This window comes from Herpailurus yagouaroundi, unplaced genomic scaffold, assembly GCF_014898765.1.
Source record: "Herpailurus yagouaroundi ecotype Mexico unplaced genomic scaffold, PumYag 100, whole genome shotgun sequence".
Taxonomy (NCBI): domain Eukaryota; kingdom Metazoa; phylum Chordata; class Mammalia; order Carnivora; family Felidae; genus Herpailurus; species Herpailurus yagouaroundi.
In genome coordinates, this window is record NW_024412391.1 from 83,292,760 (window position 1) to 83,319,257 (window position 26,498).

Sequence of the window (26,498 nt, forward strand, 5' to 3'; positions counted from 1 at the left end):
GCGGCATGCCTCTTCTTCCTCTGTGTGTCATGTTGGTTGAGTGATACCAAGAATTGTATGTCCTCTAGAACATCCAACACAATGTCTTGCATAGTATAGTTAGATGAGTTTACATTCCTTTGAAACATGAAGGTTTACAACAACTTCCTCTGAGATAATTAGGGTGGTTGCTTTCCCTTTGGTAGATTAGAGAGCCGAGAGAGATGAATTAGCATATATTAGGCCCAGAGAATAAGCAGAAATAAACCTAGGTCTCACGATTGCTAGTGTTTCTACAATACCAGGATACTTCTCTTTCAGCTTACCAGATATGGACCAAAAGCTTCACAAAGGTTGGTATTTGTGCCCAGACAACAAATCAAGGTATGAAAGTAAATTGTTAGACTAAAATGATTTTTTGCATTTTTGTTCACATTGTATAAGCCCTCTGAGGCTGAACTAAAACATATGAAAAGATGGATTCCAGTGCTTTTCGAAGCCAAGAGATACCCACAGGTCTGCATCAGATAGCTGCCCCACCTAGGAGCAATAACCCAAACCGAGCTTCTCAAACAGTGTGCCCCAAAAGCGTTGCGGGAGGCAGGGATTATCTCATCCTTTGAGGAGCCTTTTTGCTTGACCTCAGTGTCAGTCTGTTGGAGCTAATGTAACAAAGAACTATAGACTGGGTGGCTTATAAACAACCAAAAAGTATTTCTCACTATTCTGAAGGCTAGAAGTCCAAGATCAGTGTACCCCCATGGTCAGGTTCTAGTGAAGGCCCCCTTCCAGGTTGCCATATTCTCACTGTATCCTCACATGGCAGAAACAGGGCAAGAGAGCTCTCTGGGATTCCTTTTACAAAGGCACAAATCCCCAAAGGCCCCACCTAATACCACTACATTGGGGGGTAGGATTTCGGTATTTGAATTTGCAGGGGGACACAAACATTCAGCCCATTGCACCCAGTGTGCCATACAAATGTTGTTACTATTGACGTGTGCCAAGACATGAAATGAATTTGGAAGGCACATGCCAGTCTTCCCATGTCTTTCCCGTATCTCCGTATTTCCCACGACTGTTTTCAATAACCCTCTATTTCAGCAAAATGATCTGTTCACTGTCCCCCAAATACTTTCAGGCTTGGGAAATTTCCCTTATGATTCCTCTTACCTTAAATCCTAGGCGTCCCTCTGCATGTTGAACTGTTTTTTTTTTAAGTCCCACCCAAAGTGACCTCCTCCATCAAAATATTATATTTTATAATGAACATTACATAATCTGTTTATTGACTATTGACAGATATTACTGTGTTCTTCTTTTTTCATCTGTTCTATCTTATTCCTGTGATGGTCAGAGTGATATAGAACGTCAACCTGTTTGATTTTTTTTTTTTCCCAGTCAAAATGCAATGTATGTCTACCATATGTAAAACACGTGCTAGATGCATGGAGATTCACAGAAGGGGAGAAAAAAGAAGAAAAAAGAAACATATCAATAAAGCAGGTGAATGATGACGCCTACAAGTCTCCTAACCTAAAAAATCTGGGGACGAAAGAGGCCCCAACAAGAGGACTCCTCTGCAAGGAGGAAGTATCCACTGAAAGGGTGATATTGGCCATGACTTCTGTCTTGGAACGCTTATGACATATAGTCAAATTTTAGTGGCTATATTAGGATTTGGAGAAGGGCAGGGTATTTTTAATCTCAAACCACCAATAAAGCCTGAACCATTTGCAAGTTTAGTCATAGAACAGAAAATATTTGCATAATTGGACTTAGCTGAGTAGTTCCTTCAGCAGCAAGGAGACCCAAGAGTCAGCTGGAATAATTAGTGTGTGTATATGGGAAGTGGTTGGGGAGGTGGGTAATCGGGTTGGGATTTGGCCCCCTGGGTGTGACTGAGTCAGGGTGAGGAAGGTATCTGTTGCATGGTCTAGGGAACAAGGCTGGCCAAGCTTGTGGTCAATCTGCGGTCAGCCCACCCACCCCCATAACAGCTTGGCAAACTCCTTTAGCATGGCTCCTTGGTCCCTCATTCAGAATCAACAAAGAGGGCCAGCTCTTAGGCTTCTAAATCTGCCAGCCTCCCAAGGGAGTATTCCTAAGTAGGAATATACTTTGGAAAGCTGATAAGCTCCCTCCAAATATTTGGGAGGCAGTCTTTGAATTAAATGGTTTTCCTGCTTGATGTCAACTATTATAGGTACTCTTTGACTATGTGTAGAAACTGTTTGCAGAAAGCTAAGACCCCAAGGGGTCTGTGTGAAAGGAGACAGACTGGATCAACAATAATTTATTCTGATGTCAAAGGAACTCGGAGAACCTCTCAATTATATACCTCCAAGAAAGCACCATCCTACTGGCTGTTCCTGGGACTCAGCTGGAGTCCATGAGAACACAGACTAGAGGATGAACTCAAGTATAGAAAACCCTGGGAGAGAGGAGATGGAACACTGGTCCAGGATCTGAGTGGGCTTGGGGGTTCTAGAGGAAATTGAGGTCACCTGAAAATACAGAGCTGCTCTAAAAATGATTTAAGATGATTTTTTCTTTTCTTTTTCTTTTTTGAGTTTTTTTTTTTTTTTAATGTTTGTTTATTTTGAGAGGCAGGGAGAGGGGACAGAGGATCTGATGCAGACTCTGTGCTGACTGCAGGGAGCCCAACATGGGCTGAAACTCACAAACCATGAAATAATGAGCTGAGCTGAAGTCAAACACTTAACCTACTAGACCACACAGGTGCCCCTAGTATGGCTTTTCTATGTATTCCGTACTCCCATGGGACTCAGGAGCCCTCTCTTAGTGACTGTCTATCTGATGGGATGACAGAGCTCAGCTCCCCAATTTTCCCAATGACACCAAGAAACCTTTTATTTTGTCTGCAGCCAATCATGGATCATAGTAAGTCTCCCTCTACAACACACATGGACACATGCGTGCACACGCGCACACACACAACAGTGATATTTTGGACCCTGAATGCTCTGAAAATATACAGAAATGTCTCACCAAGGTAAGGAGGCAAGCTCCCAGACCTTGTTTTTGAAAATATTCAGCTTGTGTAACTCAGGCCCCTGGATCACTAGGTTTCTCTCCCCCATTCCTCAGTTACAGCATATGAACAAGAGTTCATTTGAGTTCCTGCAAAGAAAATTTAATTAAGTGAGCTTTGCAGGACTAATGAGTTTACTTTAACTCTTAAAAATCTGCCTACCAGGCTGTTTCTCTAATATTGTGGCTGTTAGGCCTTTTCTTCTAAGAACTATCTAGAAAGAGTATTTATGTCTCGTGTGTTTTTGTCTTGTGAATGTGTATTTCAATTTGTTTCAGTCTCTCCTATTTAAAAAAAATTAGTTCAAAGAATAGAATATATATATATGTGTGTGTGTGCATATATATATATATATATGGTAAACATTTTTCACTCCTGTGTTTCACTCTGTGCTATAACAGGAAATGCATTTCTGACACTTTTAAAATGAGCAATCACACGTATAATCAACTTGGTTAAAACTTCCTTCCTGGTAACTGCAACACTTCCTCTGCATCTGGATACGAAGGGAGACCCAGAAAAGCGGAAGAGTTTAGAGGCACACTGGGTAGATTCGAATTTGTTTTGTTTTCAAAAATTAAACAAATGATCCTTCAGCATCATCACCTCCGCTGCTTTATCAGGTATTACTTCCTTCTATTTTTTTGCCCTTTGTTGGGTCTGACTCGGAATAGTGACACTTCCGTCTGGGGTAGAATATTTTTATCTGGAACGGTTGTCGGTTCTTGAGATGATACTACCACTGAATGCCTCCGTTTCATTGTCTGGCCAGACCTATACGTGTGGATATCCATAAGGTTCCGGCCATAGCTTTGCAGGTGCATCTGTCCTTTTTGTTTGTTTGTTTTTGTTTGGGAGGAAGAGGGAGGGCACAGGAGCTTGTGCCAGCCGGGTTTTACGTTCTCACAAGTGCATGCTTAGCGATTATTGTGCTTAGCGATTATTATTCTCATAAGAGGAGAAAGCTTCATAGCCTCAGCCATGAAGGAAAGCAGTGAGTATTTAGCCAGCCTTTTTTTCCTCTGTGTCTTGTATCTTGTAAGACTGTTTGGTAGCACTGAGGCAGAAGTTATTGCTGTGTATTTGTATTTTGCCTCAGTATGGAACTATTTTGTTTCAGTTTGTTGTCAATATAAATATATCTTGTGGTTCTCTTCTTTGGTTGTTATTCTACAATGTAGCAACAGACCAAACAGTGAATTAAAAGCTACAAGAGATAGCCCTCTGGAACAGTTGCTTTCTGTATTTGCTGAAGATAACTTCATAATATTTTAAGAGAGGGACTACTGACTTTATAAGTCAGCTTAAAAGTCAAGATTTGAAACCTGTCTTTCTTATCTTTGAATCAAACTCTCCTTTTTGGTATATATCAAATGGTCCACTATGAAGGAAATAAGTAGTTATGAGTCTCACTAACATTAGTCATTTAAGAGAGTAAATGACAATTTTGGAAACAATTTTTGTTTCAGTATTTGATTCTTATGTGGAACATATCTTACAACCTAGGGATACTAGATATTAAAATCATAACACCTTGTTTGTATTTCAATTTTAATATTTTTAATATTTCAATCATTATTTGAAGTGTTTCCTTTGCATTCTGTCACACTTATACTGAAATGCTTTGTGTGGAGTAGGTACTTACTAAAGACTTGAGGAAAGTGAATTGATGAGAATCAGTTTGTGAATTCTCATTATAGAGATGAAAATAGGAGAGCAAAAAGGAAGTTAAGTGATCGATTGGGGTCCAAATAACAGGTCACTGGAGTCCAGAAATCCACCCTCCCATCTGGTGGCTTCTCCACTATCTAATGCAGGGGCAGATGGAATGAATTGGTACAAAGTTAAAAATATCTGATTGTTCATGCTAGAAGAGTACAGCCTTGGGTGACTCCCCTAAGATACTGCTTTAATGTAACGATGACAGCCAGAATGACTACCCATTTCGTGATTCAAAAATTCAAGTATCTGCAAAAGTTCTTGCTTGCGACTTCACCAATTCTGATGTTTTTGAATATTATCAATGAAATTACTACCTTTCCTAACTAGAAAGAAAAAAAAAAAAAAGAAAGAAAGAAAAGAAAAAGACAGACAGGAAGTTGACTAGGGAGGAGATACCTGATCCAGACAGTTTGAAAGTCGAGAATGTGAAGCGTGGTTGGGCGAGGTATCTCAGTCCCAGAGAGAAGTGTAAGAATGAACAAAGATGAAACAGGTTGAGGGCGTGTTGTCACAGTGTGGGGTTTCAGCATCTCACGCTGCACCTTGAAAATTAGAACTTGATCATTTAACTGGATGATTTTATTCATCTATCCATTTCAGTATGCTTAAGAACAACGCTTACCACCTTGAGCCATTATAAAGTGTCAGGGACTGTGATGGATGAGTGCTTCACATCTCTCTCTCTCTCTCTCTCTCTCTCCTTAATTAAAGTTTCAAACATAAGGTACCTGATTGATGAACCCCCATGTACCTATCGCCCATGCCGAACAAGCATATTACCTTTTTTAATCCTCCCCTCCACCCTCTGAGGTATCACTAAACCCATCTTACAGGTGGGAAACAGGCGCAGAGATTCTCTAACTAGCTCAAGTCACCCTGATACTAAGTGGTGGGACCAGCATTCCTGGGCCCCACTTCCAAAACCCCTGTATCTTCGGGCGCACATCACTGCCTTCCTCTACCTTCTCCTTCTGCCACCTCGTCGAAGAGTGTTAACAGAAAGTGCCTGTCCCGTGACCAAGCCCTCTGTGTCTCCACTCCCAGGTCGCGCAGGGCATGGAGCTGGACAACTATGAACAGCCCGTGGTTCTGAGAGAGGACAACCGCCGCCGGCGCCGGAGGATGAAGCCGCGCAGCACCACGGCCAGCCTGTCCTCCATGGAGCTCATCCCCATCGAGTTCGTGCTGCCCACCAGCCAGCGCAACAGCAAGACCCCCGAGACGGCGCTGCTGCACGTGGCCGGCCACTGCAATGTGGAGCAGATGAAGGCCCAGGTGTGGCTGCGCGCGCTGGAGACTAGCGTGGCGACCGACTTCTACCGCCGGCTCGGCCCGGACCACTTCCTCCTGCTCTACCAGAAGAAGGGCCAGTGGTACGAGATCTACGACAAGTACCAGGTGGTGCAGACCCTGGACTGCCTGCGCTACTGGCAGGTGCTGCACAGGAGCCCGGGCCAGATCCACGTGGTGCAGCGGCGCGCGCCCTCGGACGAGACGCTGGCCTTCCAGCGGCAGCTCACCGCCCTGATCGGCTACGACGTCACCGACGTCAGCAACGTGCACGATAACGAGCTCGAGTTCACGCGCCGCCGCCTGGTCACCCCGCGCATGGTCGAGGTGGCCGGCCGCGACCCTAAGCTCTACGCCATGCACCCGTGGGTGACCTCGAAGCCCCTCCCGGAGTATCTGTTGAAGAAGATCACCAACAACTGCATCTTCATCGTCATTCACCGCAGCACCACCAGCCAGACCATCAAGGTCTCGGCCGATGACACCCCAGGCGCCATCCTCCAGAGCTTCTTCACCAAGATGGCCAAGAAGAAGTCTCTGATGGATATCCCCGAAAGCCAGAGCGAACAGGATTTTGTGCTGCGCGTCTGTGGCCGGGATGAGTACCTAGTGGGTGAAACGCCCATCAAAAACTTTCAGTGGGTGAGGCAATGCCTCAAGAATGGAGAAGAGATTCACCTGGTGCTTGACACGCCTCCAGACCCAGCCCTGGACGAGGTGAGGAAAGAAGAGTGGCCACTGGTGGATGACTGCACGGGAGTCACTGGCTACCATGAGCAGCTGACCATCCACGGGAAGGACCACGAGAGTGTGTTCACCGTGTCCCTGTGGGACTGTGACCGGAAGTTCAGGGTCAAAATCAGAGGCATTGATATCCCCGTCCTGCCCCGGAATGCTGACCTCACGGTTTTTGTGGAGGCAAACATCCAGCATGGGCAGCAAGTCCTTTGCCAAAGGAGAACCAGCCCCAAACCCTTCACAGAGGAGGTGCTCTGGAATGTGTGGCTCGAGTTCAGTATCAAAATAAAAGACTTACCCAGAGGGGCTCTACTCAACCTCCAGATCTACTGCAGCAAAGCTCCGGTGCTGGCTGGCAAGACCTCTGCAGAGACTCCCAGTTCCGAGTCTAAAGGCAAAACTCAGCTCCTCTATTATGTGAACCTGCTGCTGATAGACCACCGATTCCTCCTGCGCCACGGGGAGTATGTGCTCCACATGTGGCAGATATCTGGGAAGGGAGAAGACCAAGGGAGCTTCAATGCTGACAAGCTCACGTCTGCGACAAACCCAGACAAGGAGAACTCAATGTCCATCTCCATTCTTCTGGACAATTACTGTCACCCAATAGCCTTGCCTAAGCATCGCCCCACCCCTGACCCCGAAGGGGACCGGGTTCGAGCAGAAATGCCCAACCAGCTTCGGAAGCAACTGGAAGCAATCATAGCCACTGATCCACTTAACCCTCTCACAGCAGAGGACAAAGAATTGCTCTGGCATTTTAGATATGAAAGCCTTAAGCATCCAAAGGCATATCCTAAGCTGTTTAGCTCCGTAAAATGGGGCCAGCAAGAAATTGTAGCCAAAACGTACCAATTGTTAGCCAGACGGGAGGTCTGGGATCAAAGTGCTTTGGATGTGGGGTTAACAATGCAACTCCTGGACTGCAATTTTTCGGATGAAAATGTAAGAGCCATTGCAGTGCAGAAACTGGAGAGCTTGGAGGACGATGATGTTCTGCATTACCTCCTACAGCTGGTCCAGGTAGGGATTCTGGTGTTCTCAAGGGAGCACTCTTCTCAAAGAGTTTATTTGCATGTGCACAGGCACCCCATTCAGTTGTTACCAAATGCCCTTTGCCCATATAGCGTCACAGTCAGTCAATGGAGATCTGATGAAGCCACTTCAAACAGTAGTAAACTGTTCCATTTACTTTTTTTACTGTCTTTGAGGCATTGCCAACAATCATTTTGAGGACATAGTATTTTGCTTTTTAGGAAAACTGGCCCTATAGGAGTAGCTTGTTCTCATTTACTGTATTAGTGACAGATGCGATTAGTGGAATGCTCCCTTGTACCAAGGCTCTGAGGCTGCAAGTGATTTGCATGCGTTTCATGTATTATCACACTGAACTCTCCAAACAACTATGATGGAGGTCAAATTAACATTTGCATTATATATATATGGAAACCAAGGCTTAGAGAGTCTAAGGAATGTGCTCAAGGTCACATACTTTTAAAAAATCAGACCAGAAATCAAGCCCAGGCAGATTGCCTCCAGGCCCTGCTCTTTTCTCTGCCTCCAATTTCCTGCATCAATCCAGGGTGAGGGGGGTACCTGGTGTATCAGTTGGTTAAGCGTCCGAATTTGGCTCAGGTCATGATCTCGGGGTTCGTGAGTTTAAGCCCTGTGTCCGGCTCTCTGCTGACAGCTCGGAGCCAGGAGCCTGCTTTGGATTCTGTGTCTCCCTCTCTCTCTGTTCCTCCTCTGCTCTCTCACACACACTCTCTGTCTCTCTCTCAAAAATAAACATTAAAAATTAAAAAAAAAAAAATCCGGGGTCAGGATAGTGTGTCCCAGAGAGAAAAGCTCACCCTCTTTGATCATGCTTATCATAATTCATAGAATAACATCTATCTGGGTGGGACCTCAAAAGCCCCTCTCTCCAGACAGGTCTGGTATAGGATTTCCACTCCTGTTCTCACACCTTTCCAAGTAGTCCAGAAGGACTAAGTGATTTGCCTAAGGTTTACCTAGGAAGTTGAAGAAAAAAGGAGGCACAGTTCTGCACACCAGAGCACTTCTGAGACCGTATTGTGCTGTTTAACAAGGAAGAGGAAGTAAAGGAATTGGAACAGAATGCTATTTTAGAGTGCAGACATGTCCCTCCATTAATTCAACAACATGTACTGTGCACTTCTGGATGCTAGAGAGATCAGTGATCACAACAGAGCCTGTCTCTGTCCCCCTATAGCTTGTGATGTCGTGGGGGAAGAGTGACATTAAATGCATTAAATGCATACACATACAAACAGATATTTCATAACAAATTGTGCAAGTGCTCTGGGGGAGATCTGCAGGGTATTATGACAAAATAGGCAGGGGTCCTGGAGATACTTAATTTAGATTGAGGAAACCAGGGACAGTTCTGAGTAAGTGATGTTTGACCTGATCTCTTTATTTATTTTTTAATTTTTTTAAATGCTTATTTATTTTTGAGCGGGAGACAGAGCATGAGCATGGGAGGGACAGAGACACACACACAGAATCAGAAGCAGGCTCCAGGCTCCGAGCTGTCAGCACAGAGCCTGATGCGGGGCTCAAACTCACGAACCATGAGGTCATGACCTGAGCCAAAGTCGGATGCTTAACTCACTGGGCCACCTAGGCACCCCTGACCTGAGCTCTTGAGGATTAGCCACTCTTAGTGTTAGACACTAAACTCTGTAATCATTATTTGTAGTTAGAGGAAGGCCCTGGAGTTTTCTGAGCATTTTGAATATTCTCAACTTTAACTCTGAATCTTTGCCTTCTCATTAAGCAGATACTTGAAACATTACACCTGACCTTTGCCTTCCTCTGTTAAATGTATCTAATAGTTTTCTCTGCCCACTAGTTCAGATAGTGACATAAGACAAATGAAAATGAATGAAAATTAATTCACTAATGAATTATTTTTCATTGTCATTTTCACAAGTAAATTTTGCAGAATTGGAAAATGAATCGTGTTCTTCTTGGAAATGTTTTAAATGAAAGAGGTCAATAAGTAATATTAACATTGAATTTGTGGTCATAAATTTGAAAGAGTAGTCATTTGTAAAACTATTTGAGACATTTTCAGATATGGCTGAATGACTCATTCCTGATTAAAATGGTCTCCTAGTTGAGATCTGCATTGTGTTTACAGAAGTGAAACACGAATAAGGTTGAAACGACTCACGTTTGAACTGGAAACTTAGAAAAACAATTCTGAAGTCTGTACCAGTGGCCAAATAAACCACATTCTCAGAATTCAGACCTTAACGGCAGCTACAGGCACCTACCGGCCCACAGCCATGAAAAGCATCTTTGAGGAGCGCCTGAGTGGCTCAGTCAGTTGAGCGTCCAACTCTGGCTCAGGTCATGATCTCATAATCGTGGGTTCAAGCCCCATATTGGGCTCTGTGCTGACAGCTCAGAACCTGGAACCTGCTTCAGATTCTGTGTCTGCCTCTCTCTCTCTGCCCCTCTCCTGCTCACACTCTGTCTCTCTCTCTCTCTCCCCCAAGAATGAATAAACATTAAAAAAAAATTTTTGGGGGGGGCGCCTGGGTGGCACAGTCGGTTAAGCGTCCGACTTCAGCCAGGTCACGATCTCGCGGTCCGTGAGTTCGAGTCCCGCGTCGGGCTCTGGGCTGATGGCTCAGAGCCTGGAGCCTGTTTCCGATTCTGTGACTCCCTCTCTCTCTGCCCCTCCCCCGTTCATGCTCTGTCTCTCTCTGTCCCAAAAAATAAATAAACGTTGAAAAAAAAATTTTTTTTTTTTAAAAATTTTTTTAAAAGAAAAGAAAAGCATCTTTGGAAGCATGTCAATATTGATCATTTCCAAACTGGAAAACCAGAGTAAGAACTGGAAATTGTACCAAGAACCACACAGGCCCTAAAAGATAAAGTGGAATGGGAATTTCTCTTGTTCCTTGGGGGAAAAAAAAAAAAAAAGGTAGACCATTTCTTTCTATCTGTAAAGAAAATACTGAGATATTTCATTTTAAGCCTCTCTTTATGCACACACACGATATCAGCCTATAAATCTATCTACACATCTGTTAACAATTTAAACTATATTTGTTAGTCTTGCCATAAAATTGTGAACTATTGCAGACTTACTGTAAATACTAAGAATGGTATAACAAATGTTCCTATACCCACCATTCTAAATTATTTTTTCATATTTTATTGGTGATTTTCTTCAGTCATAGAGCTGTCTGCCATGCAGGTCAATACCTCTATAACAGCCAAGTGATACAAAAACTACAAACCCTAGGAAGCACATAAAATCAGAGACTTTTCAGAAAAAACTCTCTGTATACACTGCCGCATGGCAGAGGGTAGTGATCACTCTGTGTGGATGGATTCAGGCCTGCTGTTTACTTGGAGTAAGAGCCCATGAGGTAGCGTGGTGACCTGCCAGCGAGATGCGAAACACACATCTTGAGCTGAAGGGAAGCTATAGAATTTTTACGATCTTCACCTCTAACATATTTTTCTTGTTATATGTTGCGTCTCCACTGTGCGTTTTCTTTCCAACAACCTCTTTTACATTCCTCTTTTAAGGATGTGTTACAGTCATCCCCATATTTCCCCTCTATCCTTCCAATAAGTCAAGTAAGCCCTTAATGGGAGCCAAAGCCTATCCTTTGACGGTAGCAAAAGAACATAACTGGAGTCAAGAGTTCTGGTTTCTAATCCCAGTCCCTAAGCAAGTGGCTCATTCTGACCCAAAGTGTCCTCAAAAAGAAAGGGTTGAGTGAAGTGACTGGTAAGATTGTCATCAGCCTAGCCAGAAAAGACCCAGTAAGGCAGAGCGCTTTTCCTCCATTTCCTTTTTCCCCTGATTAACCAACACAGAAATGCAGTCCTACAAATGCCCCTGTGTTCTTCCTTTAGGCTGTGAAATTTGAACCCTATCATGACAGCGCCCTCGCCAGATTTCTGCTGAAGCGTGGCTTACGAGTAAGTACTTCCACTTTGAGAATAGTGTGACCTTTTAAAAGTTAGCGAGAACTGACTGATAGAGCATTAGTCACAACTGTTCACCCTTCTTGTTCCCACCTTCAGAACAAAAGAATTGGTCACTTCTTGTTTTGGTTTTTGAGAAGCGAGATAGCACAGTCCAGACACTACCAGCAGAGGTTTGCAGTGATCCTAGAAGCCTACCTGAGGGGCTGTGGCACAGCCATGCTGCATGACTTCACCGACCAAGTGCAAGTGATCGAGATGCTACAGAAGGTCACCCTTGATATTAAATCGCTCTCTGCTGAAAAGTATGATGTCAGTTCCCAAGGTATGGTGCCTCTATTTCCAATGCCATTATCCCTGCGATTCTCCTTCCTTCGGGGAGGCGGGCTGTACCTTCCTAAAGGAAGCCAAGAACACATTTTTCAATCTTCCATCTTTGTGGAGTAAGCAAATTTAAGGTCCTCCTTTTACAAGTTCGTATTTTTTAAAACTATGGATATATGCTAATGATGAATTTATAATAGATGTTGAACTCTTTGAAAAATTTAAAAAGCATGCAGATGTAAGGTGTATATTTAAGAACAATTGCAGGTCTGAAACTAATATTATACTGTATGCTAACTCACTGGAATCTCAATTAAAAACTTGAAACTAAAAAAACAAAAACAAAAGCAAACCAAAAAAACAGAACAGTTGCACGCACACGAAGATTAGTTATTTGCAAATATTAACTTTTTTCCTTCCTTTCAATATATGTGTATAATTTTCAAATTTTCAGTCTTTTAAAGAAATGAATTGGGGTGCCAGGGTGGCTCAGTTGGTTAAGTGTCCAACTTCAGCTCAGGTCATGATCTCACATCACAGTTCATGAGTTTGAGGCCCATGTCGGGCTCTGTGCTGACAGCTCAGAGCCTGGAGCCTGCTTCAGATTCTGTGTCTCCCTCTCTCTCTGCCCCTCCCCCACTCACACTCTGTCTCACTCTCTCTCAGAAAATAAGTAAACATTAAAAAAATTTTAAAAAAAGAAATGAATTATTGAGAAGCTTTTTAAATTTGTGTATATATATTTATATATGTCAGTATACTTCTATTTTTTATATATATTTATATAGAGATCAGCATAATTATACACAGACATATATACCTCCTCTCTGATGTCATTTCCAATATGATCTTATCCCTAATAAATCCTGTCCCTGCCCCTAGGAAAATTAATCACTCTTTCTCTGTATTCCCCTAGGCTTGGGTTGATACTATATTAAAATATAGTCATTGACACATTTTTCTGGTCTGGTAAACTGCATGAGCCTTGAAACTAGGGGATATTTTTTATTCATTTTTATATACATAGACCCAGCACTATGGCTCATAATGGACACATATACTAACATAGTCAGCTAGTATTTTGAATATTCTGAATTTCCACTTTTCCCCTTGAATTCTTTTCCAATACACCAATAATGTTCTCTCCAAAAAAATAATCGTGGTCATAATCATCTTACTTTTATTTTCATTGTAAGTAAGAAAGGGAAACACTTGTACCAGCCTTTAGTATGTTATCCAGGAAGAAATTTTTAACCTATATATTTTGTCTTAGAATTTAGAATTCTAAAGAACTCTTGAGTTTGAGGCTATCACACTGTCTCCACATAACCTGACTTCTTCTTCTGAAAAGAATTTATAGAACCCTAACTGAATTGCATTTAATATGGTCCTTGAATGTCTGTTCCCCAAACCAAATGGCAGTTCAAAGTTTCACATCTTGGGAAGAGAACAACAGTATATATTCCTTAGCATTACCTTCAGAATATCCTTCTCTACCTGATTGTCTTGGCCTCCCATATCTTTACTCGCATGCTTCTATCCACTGCTGTAGTATTGTGTACATGGTTGTATTGCTCACAGTAAACCTGACTTATCTCGCCACGTCTTATGGTTAGTTCCTCAAAGACAGAAACCTACACCCTTTGCTCCCACTCCACACCAGACCAAATGTATAGAATGTTATGAATAGACGTGGCCTCAGGAAATGCTATAGATAATGCCGGTGATTATTTGAACTCATGTAACTTTGTGCACTTCTGACAATTACAGTTATTTCACAACTTAAGCAAAAACTTGAAAACCTGCAGAATTCGAATCTCCCAAAAAGCTTTAGAGTCCCATATGATCCTGGACTGAAGGCCGGAGCACTAGTGGTAGGTATCACTTCGATGTCCCCAAGTGGTCTTTATGTCTTGTAACTGTCTGTGCACGCTTCACAGGGCCTTGTGGGTAAAAACTAATGTTTCTGTAGAGACAGAGAAGCTGGAAAGTCCCTGGACGGGCTTCTGTCAAGCCTTTCTCTAACCACTAGCTCCTCAAAGCCTCAAAACCAGGCAGTCTCCCATCCATTTTGTTTTAAATCAGCTTTCTTAAGGAATCATTTACATATAATAAATTTTGTTTGTTTTAAGTGGGCAGTGCAATGAGTTTTGACAAACGTATGCAATCATATAACCACTGCCATTGTAACCAGGATACAGAACACTTCCATAGAGACGTTATAGGGAAGGTTCTTTCATGTTCCCTTGCAGAGCTAGTCCTTTCCTCCTTCCATCCCCTATCCTGAACAACTGATCTGCTTCTGTCATGTCATTTTCTAGAATTTCATCAAGTGGAATCATACAGTATGTAGTTTTTGTATCTGGATCCTTTTACTTAGCATGGTGCTTTTAAGATCCATCCACATTGCTGTGTGTGCCATCTGTTCCTTTTTATGACTGAGTAGTAGTCCCCTGTGTGGATATACTATGCTTTATTTTCCATTCACCTTTTGAGTAAATATTTAGCAGTGAGATAGTTGAGTCATGGTACATGTGTGTTTAATTTTATAAGATACTGCTGAACTATTTTTCCAAAGTGTGTAACATTGTGTATTCCCACCATCAATGTACATGAGTTCCCACTGTTCCACATCTTTGCCAATACTAATTATCACCAATCTTTTTAATTTTAGCCATTCAATGTTGAAGTGGCATCTCAATGTTGCATTTCTGTAATGATGTTGAGTATCTTCTCATGTGCTTATTTTCCATCTTCTATTGAGAAGTTTCTGTTCACATCTTTCATTCATGTTTAATATGGGTTGCCTTCTTGTTTTTGAGTTGTTTATATATTCTAGATACAAATCCTTTATCAGGTATACATTTTACAAATTCCAGTCTGTGGCTTACCTTTTCATTTTCTTAGTAGTATATTTCAGAGAGCAGAAGGGTTTTTAAATTTTTATTAAGTCCAATTCATCACCTTTTGTATAGTTTGCTTTTGTGTATCCTAAGAAACATTTGTGGGGCGCCTAGGTGGCTCAGTCGGTTGGGCGTCCAACTTTGCTCAGATGATCTCACAGCTCATGGGTTCAAGCCCCATGTCGGGCTCTGTGCTGACAGCTCAGAGCCTGGAGCCTGCTTCAGATTCTGTGTCTCCCTCTCTCTCTGCCCTTCCGGCACTCACACTCTGTCTTTCTCTTTCTCTGTCTCAAAAATAAATAAACATTAAAAAAATTTTTTTAAATAAACATTTGCCTAATCCAATAATACTCAACCTGGAGAGACACCCCCAACACACACACACACACACACACACACACACACACACACACACACACACACACCAGGGAACATTTGGTAATGTCTAGAGGTATTTTTTACTGTTACAACTGGGAAAATTCTACTGGCATCTAGTGAGTAGAGACCAGGGATGCTGCTAAACATCCTACATTGCACAGGACAGCCCCCCAACAACAATGAATAATCTAGCCCAAAATGTCAACAGTGCCAATGTTGAGAACGACTGCCTAATTCAATGTGACAAATATTTTTTCCTGGAAGTTTCATAGTTTTCACTCTTACATTTCAGCCTTTGATCCAGCTTGGAGTTAATTTTTGGGTATGATGGAAAGTAAAGATCAGGTGTGGTTTTTTTGGTATTGAATAGCCAACTTTCCTGGCACCATCTGTTGAAATACCTCAGCGCTTTTGTCAAATATCAACTGCCCGTATATGTGTGGGTCCATATCTAGATTCTCTAGTTCACTTCATTGATCTAAATATCTGTTACCTAGTGCTCACTTCGGCAGCACATATACTAAATATCTGTTACCTCATGCTCTTGGTTACACTCAGATAATACACCACTTCACGTGTGCATAAGAATCTTACAACAGTATACTTCCATTAACTTCTTCCCGACCTTTATGCTATTTTTGTCATGCTTTTACCTCCTACATATGTTATAAACCCAATAATAATTATTATTATTGCCTTAAATAGTTAAAAATAGATTTAGCAGACTTAATAGATTAAACTTACATATGTAAATGTATATATAATATATAAATATAAATATATATATATATAAATATGTCATATAGATATAGATATAGATAGATATAGATATAGATATAGATATAGATATAGATATATAGATATATAGATTTGACCACACATTTACCACATTTTGGGACTCTTTTTTTTTTTTTAATTTTTTTTTTTAACGTTTATTTATTTTTGAGACAGAGAGAGACAAAGCATGAATGGGGGAGGGTCAGAGAGAGGGAGACACAGAATCCGAAACAGGCTCCAGGCTCTGAGCTGTCAGCACAGAGCCTGACGCGGGGCTCGAACTCACGGACCGCGAGATCATGACCTGAGCTGAAGTCGGCCGCTTAACCGACTGAGCCACCCAGGCGCCCCCTCTTTATTTCTTTGTAAAGGTTTGTGTTTCCATCTGGCATCATTTTCCTTCAGCCTTAAAAATTTCTTATAGTGCAAGTCTTCTGGCAAGAAATTCTTCCAGCTTTTGTTTGTCTGAAAACCTCTTTATTCCACCTTCGTTTTTGAAAGATGATTTCCCTGAATATAGAATTCTAGGTTGGCTTTTTTTCCTCCCTTTCAGCAGCTTTTTCTTTGGGTTTGCATATTTTCTGTAAGTTTCCTGTCATTCTTACCTCTGATTTCTGTATGTGTCTTTCTTCCCCAGGCTACTTTTAAGATTTTCTTTTGGTACCATGGTCTTCAGCAATTTGATTAGGATCAGCCTTGGTATAGTTTTCTTTATGTTTCATTTCCTAGGGTATGTTGAGCTTAGATAAACAGCATAGTTGCTCTGTAGTAATGGGCACATGGGAGTACCAGAGCCCTGTAGGAGTGAGGCATGCAGAGGACAGGATCTGTCATTGCCTCTTGAACACCTCCACAGACTCATAGCGTTCCTCGGAATACAGTTTGAGAATCCTTGCTTTTAAGTGTTATAACATTTGCAGATTTGGTAAGAACGCTTTCTGTATTTTTACCCAAATCATTGAACATCATCTTCCAACTAGGACTTTGTTTTTTGTTTTTTCAATTTAAATCCAAGTTAATTAACATATGTGTAATAATGGTTTCAGGAATAGAATTTAGTGATTCATCACTTACATATAACACCCCGTGCTCATCCCAACAAGTGCCCTCCTTAATGCCCATCACCCATTTAGCCCATCCCCCCACCCACCTCCCCTCCAGCAACCCTGTTTATTCTCTGTATTTAAGAGTCTCTTGCGGTTTCCCTCCCTCTCTGTTTTTATCTTATTTTTCCTTCCCTTCTCCTATGTTCATCTGTTGTGTTTCTTAAATTCCACATATGAGTGAAATCATATGATATTTGTCTTTCTCTGACTTCTTTCCCTTAGCATAATGCATTCTAGTTCCATCCACATTGTGGCAAATGGCAAGATTTCATTCTTTTTGATTACCAAGTAATATTCCATTATATATAAGTCCCACATCTTCTTTATCCATTCAAAAGTCAATGGCTCTTTCCATACTGTGGCTATTGTCAACAGTGCTGCTACAAACATTGGGGTGCATGTGCCCCTACAAATCAGCAATTTTTTATCCCTTGGATAAACACCTAACAGTGTAATTGCTGGGTCGTAGGGTAGCTCTATTTTTAGTTTTTTGAGGAAACTTCATCCTATTTTCCAGAGTGGCTATACCAGTTTCCATTCCTATCAACAATGCAAAGTGTTTCCCTTTCTCCACATCCTTGCCAACATCTGTTGTTTCTTGAGTTGTTCATTTTAGCCATTCTGACAGGGGTGTGAGGTGGTATCTCATTGTGGTTTTGATTTGCATTTCCCTAATGATGAGTGATGTTGAGCATCTTTTCATGTGTCTGTTAGCCATCTGGATGTCTTCTTTGGTAAAGTGTCTGTTCATGTCTTCTGCCCATTTCTTCACTGGATTCCTTGTTTTTGGGATGTTGAGTTTGATAAATTCTTTATAGATTTTAGATACTAATCCTTTATCTGATAGGTATTTGCAAATATCTTCTCTTCCAACTAGGACTTTGTACTGGTTGTTTATAATAATATTTTGCAAGAGGATTTACACGTCAACGATATGTGTTCATTATATGTAGGAAACATGTGACTATTTCCTTACAGATTGAAAAATGTAAAGTGATGGCCTCCAAGAAAAAGCCCCTATGGCTTGAGTTTAAATGTGCTGACCCTACAGCCCTATCAAATGAAACGATTGGCATTATCTTTAAACATGGTGATGATCTGCGCCAAGACATGCTGATTTTACAGGTATGCTACCATTAAGGGATTTTTTTTGTTCAATTACCTGAAAAAAGAATTCTGTATTTGATCTAAAAAATGCCTGCTACTGATTTTATTCACATTCTCCTATTTTGTCCATGTACAATGATCGAAGATTTTGTAACAGAGAGTTGGCACTGGGGGAACATGGCTGTGGGACATTAGATATGTGATCTAGTGAGCATCCCAATGTTGTCTATTCCTGAGAAGAAGCATATCCAACTTTCCCATATAGCCAAATATGTCTCCCTCACCTAACCTCTCTTTTATACATCCCATTCCTAGTGTAGTAACATAAAATATAGACGTATGTACCCCCCTGGCATCCACTTTATTCATATTTATAGACATATCTGTGCACCCACAAGTGCTCTCCTTATATACTTCACTTTGATCTACATCCACATCCACAAACTCAAGGGAATGATTTGATAGGAAGGAGACAGAAGAATGACACATAAGTGACTGAAGAAATCGTGCAGTTAAGTAACAAGCATGAATAAGTTACTAGACCAGAAGGTGGACAGTAATCAATGTTAATCATTTTGCATATTTTCTAACATTTCTGGATCAACTTTAGCTTTGCAAACCTGGAAAGTAATCTTCTCCATAGTCCACCGTTGTAGAAGTAACACAATTCCTAATACTTAATGTGGTTTATTTAAAATAAGCAAACCTCATTGATTTAAATGTAGCCTATTAAAAAATTGGTCATGTTTTCAATTCTCTCTGTGTGTTTCTGCTTGTACTTGTTTCTAATATGGAAACAATAATACCTCTTGCTCTCTTTTCAAGAATACTATGTGTATTGTCCCGGGAGTATTAAAAGAAAGAAAGAAAAAGAAATCCTTCAAACCTTTTGAAGGTTTGCTGCCTTTCAAATAAATCCATAGAATCTTCTGATTCTTGGCAGACAAACTCTTCAGAAACAAAGCATCACTGTGTTCCTCTCCTTTTGAGGGGAACTTTGCACTTGCCCTTTATGTACTTGTTTCCCTGCTGAGGCACACTGCTTGGCAGGTGAGGGCAAGTTAGGTGAGGTCTTGAAGCCTTAGTCTCTTCATGTGCAGAATGGGAATATTAATCATATTCATATTATAGGGTAAATGCAAAAGATTAACACAAAACAGCACTTGGTAAATTAGCAAGCATTCTCATCAGTGCTAGCGTTGCCTTGGTTTAGCCCCAGAGTGCCTTATGGATAAAAATTTCTCAGAATGGTAGGGGAGAACACTTTGTTGTGATGGTAAAATATACATAAGTGGAGTGGAGCATTTGAATGCTGAAACACCACTGCAACCTCTCCCCACACGAACTCCACATATCCTCTTCCCCAGGGTCCATCTCAGGGACCAAAATTAACAGGCTCCCAGGGAAGGGGAACTTTAGAGCACCAGGTTGATAAATATAGTTGTGACTTACAGATTTTATGCTGACATATATTTTGTGTTACCAGACACAAAATACATGTTGTTTTTTTAAGGGAGAAGAAAAATTATTAAACCAATGTAATGGAAACGTTTTTGTGTTTGATGTCTAGATTCTACGAATCATGGAATCCATTTGGGAGGCTGAATCTCTGGATCTGTGCCTCCTGCCATATGGTTGCATTTCAACTGGTGACAAAATAGGTATGTGATTACCTCAGGAGATGAATATACCACTCAGCTCGTTCTAAAAGATCGTAAGTCCTTTTTTTAAAAATGTCTAGTTATTTTTGAGAGAGACAGAAACAGAGAGAGACAGAGAATAAGCGGGGGGTTGGTGGGTAGAGAGAATGGGAGACACAGAATCCAAAGCAGGCTCCAGGCTCTGAGCTGTCAGCACAGAGCCCAACGCAGGGCTCAAACCCACAAACCGCAAGATCATGACCTGAGCTGAAGTTGGATGCTCAACTGACTGAGCCACCCAGGCACCCCCCTAAGCTGAGCACCTGACTTTTGATTTCAGCCAGGTCATGATCCCAGGGTCATGGGATCGAGCCCCACATGGGGGCTCTGAGCTGAGTGTGGAGCCTGCTTAAGATTCTCTCCCTCTCTCTCTCTCTTTCTCTCTCTTCCCCCCCGTCCCTACCCCGCTTGTGCACACATACTCTCCCTCTCTCTCAAATAAAAAAATATTGAAAAATAAAATAAGGGATCATAAGTCCTTTAGCCTAGGCATTTAATAAGTGAAAAATTACAATCATAATCCAAATAGAAAAGGAAGAAAATGTTCCAAGGTTGGTGAATGTGACTCTTGATTTAATATGGATCTGTTGAAAATACATGAATGTGTGATTTAAATCCCTGTGACTATACATGGAAATGATTTTCATAAGAACTTGTTCCCTCCTCTTTACTTCTGCACCTCTAAACTGTAACTCGTTTCACTGCACATAAAACCTCTCTCTCACAAATAGCGTTTAAAAATAGAAGCAAAGATCTGTCACTTATTTTAATATCTTAGAATTCACATTATTGAAACTATTACATACTCTACTCTTAGGTGCTTTTACAGACATTTAACATTTTTGTTTCAAGCAGACATATTTTTATTCAAGTTTCCAATCCGAGAACTGTACAAAACCACTTCCATTTGACCCTGTGATTAAAAAAGGAAAAGGCACCGTTTGCCAAGCACATATGCTCAGCACATAAGTGCTTTTACTTATTGCCTTTGAAAGCCAACCTTTCCTCTTTTCATTCAGGGACTGAAAGCATGTCCCACAAAACTTCTGCATCCTCCTCCTTTTCTTTCTCTCTCTCCGAAGAAAACCAAACCAGGGAAATAGCCGCCTGGTTGAAAAGCCCTCTGCCCTCCTGTCAACAGAGACCCAGCCATTCCTCCTCTGGGTCAGGCCCCAGGCCCCAGTGTCCATCAGCCTCTGTGCATCTTCTCATAGGAATGATCGAGATCGTGAAAGAGGCCACGACAATTGCCAAAATTCAGCAAAGCACCGTGGGCAACACGGGCGCGTTTAAAGATGAAGTCCTGAATCACTGGCTCAAAGAGAAATGCCCTATTGAAGAAAAGGTGAGCTCCAGCTTTTCCCGCACTCTGAAGGCTCCTTATGAGCTGTCATTCATGTAGCAATAATGGGTTTGCATTTTCAAAGGATCTACCGATGTCGTGCCTCCTGAGGTTTGGCAAAATACTTGTGAGGCCGTGGGGGTTTTAAGTGCCTTCCCGTGTGACACAGCATATCTGTGTAAGACGGAAGCTCTCAGTTCAGAATGCCAGTGAGCATTTGTTTGTCCTTTGACTATCAGGCATGCTTTGCATAAAATTTGGTTCTATGAAATAACTTGGTGGGCATTTTTTACAACCACCTCCTTTTGATGTTCGGCAGAAAAATCTAGTTACCGTGGATAGGTCCTTTCCTACCTGGGAGATGCCACATATCCTCCAAAGTAATTTCTGATGTACCTCTGCACTCTGAATGGTAAATTAGAGATCCTGAAAACATCAGTTTCACCATCCTTGCGAAGTACACATGCTGAATCCTTCACAAGCTGCGTGGTTAGGCTGGCTGTTTGGCTGCTGTTTCAAGTTCTGCGGTACAGGATTACCACTTCTCATTTGCATGGTTAGCAGCCCTTTGGGTAGGAAATATAATTAGCAGCATTTATTAGTCTGTTATATGTGTGGATTTGTGAACCCATGCATACGTGAAGTGGTCATAAGCAAAACATATGTTCTCCACTGAAGGAGAAATTATTATAGGTTCTGTAGCATTGGCAAACGATGGCATGGAGAGGAAATGAACCCTTTGATTAAATTACCATTGCTCTTTGACTCTCGTTTCCTCCGTGTGCTATTGTGAGTCACTGAATCTTCGCCTAGAATGTAAGGAGAGCAAGGAGAAAGTTGGCATGTAGCAGATAGGATGTTAATGAAATCAGGTGCCATGAACTTGAAACCGGTTCCCAGAATAGTACCTTTTTGGAAGTCGTTTATAACAGATCCACACTGCTCTTTGTAGCTAGAACACAACTAATGTTCAGATGTGTCTAATTAGTTTCAGGCAGCAGTGGAGAGATTTGTTTATTCCTGTGCTGGCTACTGTGTGGCTACCTTTGTTCTTGGAATAGGCGACAGGCACAACGACAATATTATGATCACAGAGACAGGTGAGTTTATTTATTATAATTTGTTTTTACAGTGGTAAAACATACAGGACATAAAATTTACCAACCATATCAACCAGTTTTAAGTGTGTAGTTAAGTAGCATTAAACACATTCACCCTGTGAGGCCCCTGGGTGGCTCAGTCTGTTAAGTGACAGGTGTCGGCTCATGATCTCACAGTTGTGTGGATTCAAGCCCCACATTGGGCTCTCAGCCTGGAGCCTGCTTTGAATCCTCTGTCTCCCTCTCTCTGCCCTTTCCCCACTCATGCATGTGTGTGTGTGTGTGTTCTCTCTCTCTTTCAAAAATAAACATTAAAAAAATTTTTTAATACATTCACATTACTGTGCAACCATCACCATCATCCCCCAGAACTTTCTCATCTTCCCCAACTTAAACACTGGCCCCACTGAACTGGTACTAACTCCCCATTTCCCCTATCCCTCAGCAGAGAGTAATATTTAAAGAGTTTAAGGTTGGAGTACACATCTAGAAGTCATTACTATATAGGAATATAGATGTTGCGATCACCCCAGAGAGGAAGAAGATACCAGAAATGAGACCTAAGAAGGAAAAGCGATTAGCTAGAAAGATAAGTAGGGGCATATCCCAGAAGCTGGTGAAGGAGGGTGTGATCAATAGTGTCAGATGTTACATGGAAGCAACAAAAAGAACTCCCAGACATCCTTAAATCTGAGATGCTCTGCCTTCCTAACCTACCTCGTGTCACGAGTTCACTGACCACTCTAACCATGGTCAGTATCGGCTGCCGTGCCATGAAAAGTATCTCTAAGAAATTTGGACCAGTTTAAAAGTAGGATCCAGAAAAAGCACCATATTGAGGTAAACTGCTTACTCTCTGTGAGAATCAAAAGACATCACGTATTTATGGACCATACGTATGATACAGGCTATCTAAACAAGAAGAGATGATGGTAATCATGGTAGCAACAGCTACAGTGGTAGAAACTGACTCAAAGGAGATTCACAGTGATGTATTTCTATGGTGCTACTCAAAAGGAAAAGGTGAATGCCTTCCCACCCCCCATCCCCCACCCCCACCAAGCAGAGCAAACCATCAGTCTATCCTGAGTCATATAAAGGGCATAAGAGAGTCTCGGGCAAAATGATGACAGATTAGCCAAAGAGTTCTGACTTCTATTTCTAAGAATAATTCTCAGACGAGACGAGAATTTTTTTTTAATGGCATTTGGCTGTCATCTGAAGAACACCAGAAGGATATCAAAAACACACTTGGTTCAAAGAGTGCTTTGTGGTTACTACCATACACACCTGCTAAGCCGAAAAATCTCACAAGCTGATAAAACAGTGTAAAAATAGCTCTCTCGCCCAAGATAGCTCATTTTCAGGCAACTTAAAAAATATCTCAGGAAATAAACAAACCAGAGTGTTGTTACAAGTGCTTATGCCCGCGTAATGATGTCAGACATTTTCTTCTCTTAAGGAAATCTATTTCATATTGACTTTGGACACATTCTTGGGAATTACAAAAGTTTTCTGGGCATCAATAAAGAGAGAGTGCCGTTTGTACTAACCCCAGACTTCCTGTTTGTGATGGGAACTTCTGGAAAGAAGACAAGCCTGCACTTCCAGAAATTTCAGGTAACTGGCCTCCCTCTTCATTGCCTCTGCCTCCTCCCAGAGTACCAATCAGATAGTGCCTTCAGAGCACAGCAGCCTTCCCCCTCACTCCACGTTAAGGCTTCTCTGCTTCTGCCTACCCTCCCTCCCCTCTGTTCCCTCCATTCCATCCCTGAGTACAAAACGTGGTTTCCCCATCTAAAACCAACCAGGAAGCGAGAGAGAGCATTCCGTAATCAAATAGAGAGCAAATAGAGAATGCCAGGATGGCACTGTGCCCAAAAGGGGCTTTCAGGAGGAGCGTCTGGTAAGCAGGTTTAGCCTTTGAATATTTATCAATTCAAGACTGTCTGGAAGATCCAAATTCCACATGTATTTTTTCAGGACTCTCAAACAATTGTGAGCTTCTGATTTTTGCTGCAGGTGTGCGTTTATCAGGTTACTACAGAGGAAATTCTGGCCGCACCACTGTATGTCGTCCCCTTTCGGTGAAGGACAGTCTCTTCCTTCACTTGATCCTGTCAACTCCACTGCGGGTTGTACACAAAAGCTCAGGCCTGTCCTGCTCACCTGTAAACAAGCTCCTGCATGGGTCACCCCATCTCCTTGGAAGTGTTCACATCCTGCTTTCTTTGTCACTCCTTCCTGGTCTCCATCCACTTTTGACTATCAAATATTTCAAAAACGCAAGGAGTAAAATTTTCACGCTTGCAAATTTAATAACTGTGAAGGACCAGACCTTGAAATTACTACGTAATGACTACATAAAATACCTATTTATAGCCCACACAGACACAAAACAGATCAGTAGAGGCAAAGAGGGATTCCTTTATATGCACAGGCGCCTTGGGTCACCTTTATTTTTTTATTTTTTTATTTAAAAAAAATTTTTTTTTCAACATTTATTTATTTTTGGGACAGAGAGAGACAGAGCATGAACGGGGGAGGGGCAGAGAGAGAGGGAGACACAGAATCGGAAACAGGCTCCAGGCTCCGAGCCATCAGCCCAGAGCCCGATGCGGAGCTCGAACTCACGGACCGCGAGATCGTGACCTGGCTGAAGTCGGACGCTTAACCGACTGCGCCACCCAGGCGCCCCTTGGGTCACCTTTAAAGAGTGCCCCCGCCCCCTGCCTTCCCCACTTTAAGCCTGTCTTAAACCCAGGGTGGCTTGCAATTAGGTCAGGAACAAGCCTTTTTTCAGAGTCTCTTCTTGAGTTCCCTGTTATCCTTGGGACATGGCCTGGGCCTTGAAATTGCGTGGAACAGGAACTAGGATGTATGTATTGTTTTGAAACCTGCCTGTTCTTGTTTGTTCTCCCGGCTGATTTCGATTTGATTACAGGACTTACCCGTCCTCCAGCCCCCACAGTTCTAGGAGCCTTGTCAGAGAAACTGAGGTCTTTGGGGCCAGATGGTCTTAGGATTTTTTAGTGTGTGTTTCTGGGTAAACTCAACTGGGTTTCAGACTATTTCCAGGGATTTGACACATTTCAGTCCTGTTTTTCTTTAAAGTTAAAAATCACATATGTTGACAACTTCCTGGAACAGAAAAATGGTTCCAAAAATAATAAGAATAACCTGGAAGAATTTTACCATTTAAAGAAGTGGGGGACACTCAATTCTCCTGCAGAGGAGGGGGTTCATCTACCTAGCTTCAAGCACAGCGGCAATCCTGCCACCAGGAGAGGCAGGTGCAAAGGCATCCGCCCTCGCTGGCAGGCTCTCCTGCTTTCTGTGCCTTCTCTTCCTTTTTGTCAGCATCGCTCCCCAGAATGACCACCCAGAGCACCCGTGCCACCCCTAAAATCCCAGCGGCACTTCTTCCTGTAATCTTCTTTGTTGTTAAGTTTCAAAATATTCTTTAATGAAAAGATTTGGGATGCGGGAGGCCAAGGAGAGGTTGCTCCCGGCCCCAGGCAGCTTCCACTCCAAGCATGAAACCTTTGCAAGGCGCCTTTGTGCCAACCTCTTGGTCTGCGGCCAGTTCTCCGTCCCTGTGACCAAAGCTGCTTTCTTAAAATCACTAAAACCTCTTTTTTTTTAAGGGATTTTTAAAGGGATTATTTGAATGAAATGTGTAGAATGCTTCCCCCAGTGCCTAGACCACAGCAAGGGTCTTCCAACTTTGAAACCTTTTAAGTTGAGAAGCCCTCTTAGAAATGAGATCTCAAGTCCAATGGCAACATATGAAACATAAGAAAGTAGTAGCATTGTTCTGGTTAAAGAGCACGCGGGGGTCCAAGCTCTGCCTGCTTGCCCCCACCCCCCAACCTGCGCCCTTGTCTGCCCCCACCCCCCACCGGACAACAGGAAAAACAGTGGACATATATACATCTATGTGTACAATTATACAGACACAGGCTTTCTAAAGTTTCCAGCTTGATAAAGATGAGCAGCA

General features: G+C 42.1%; 1 protein-coding gene and 1 long non-coding RNA gene across 8 annotated transcripts in view; one reads left to right on the forward strand and one right to left on the reverse strand.

Moving 5' to 3' along the window:
* Positions 1-2,833: 2,833 nt before the first annotated feature.
* Positions 2,834-26,498, forward strand: part of PIK3CG (phosphatidylinositol-4,5-bisphosphate 3-kinase catalytic subunit gamma) — a 34,760-nt gene continuing 11,095 nt past the window's right edge. Inside the window, exons 1-10 of one of the 4 annotated variants that reach the window (XM_040472923.1) lie at positions 2,834-3,657; positions 5,801-7,807; positions 11,690-11,755; positions 11,861-12,086; positions 13,856-13,959; positions 18,228-18,374; positions 19,927-20,017; positions 21,271-21,401; positions 22,387-22,498; positions 23,961-24,118. In XM_040472923.1, the coding sequence (XP_040328857.1) occupies positions 5,813-7,807; positions 11,690-11,755; positions 11,861-12,086; positions 13,856-13,959; positions 18,228-18,374; positions 19,927-20,017; positions 21,271-21,401; positions 22,387-22,498; positions 23,961-24,118 (3,030 nt within the window). In that variant the 5' untranslated portion in view covers positions 2,834-3,657; positions 5,801-5,812. Of the gene's footprint in view, positions 3,658-3,696; positions 3,853-3,910; positions 4,029-5,800; positions 7,808-11,689; positions 11,756-11,860; positions 12,087-13,855; positions 13,960-18,227; positions 18,375-19,926; positions 20,018-21,138; positions 21,402-22,386; positions 22,499-23,960; positions 24,119-26,498 lie in introns of those variants that run through there. The other 3 variants (XM_040472921.1, XM_040472922.1, XM_040472924.1) reach the window with 3 other exon arrangements.
* Positions 6,576-26,498, reverse strand: part of LOC121028878 (uncharacterized) — a 142,551-nt gene continuing 122,628 nt past the window's right edge. For 2 of the 4 annotated variants that reach the window (XR_005789478.1, XR_005789480.1), the window contains 2 exons: positions 24,668-24,820; positions 20,533-22,207 (listed from right to left, as the gene is read on the reverse strand). This is a non-coding gene — a long non-coding RNA (uncharacterized LOC121028878). Of the gene's footprint in view, positions 6,653-7,082; positions 7,275-11,959; positions 12,159-20,532; positions 22,208-24,667; positions 24,821-26,498 lie in introns of those variants that run through there. The other 2 variants (XR_005789481.1, XR_005789479.1) reach the window with 2 other exon arrangements.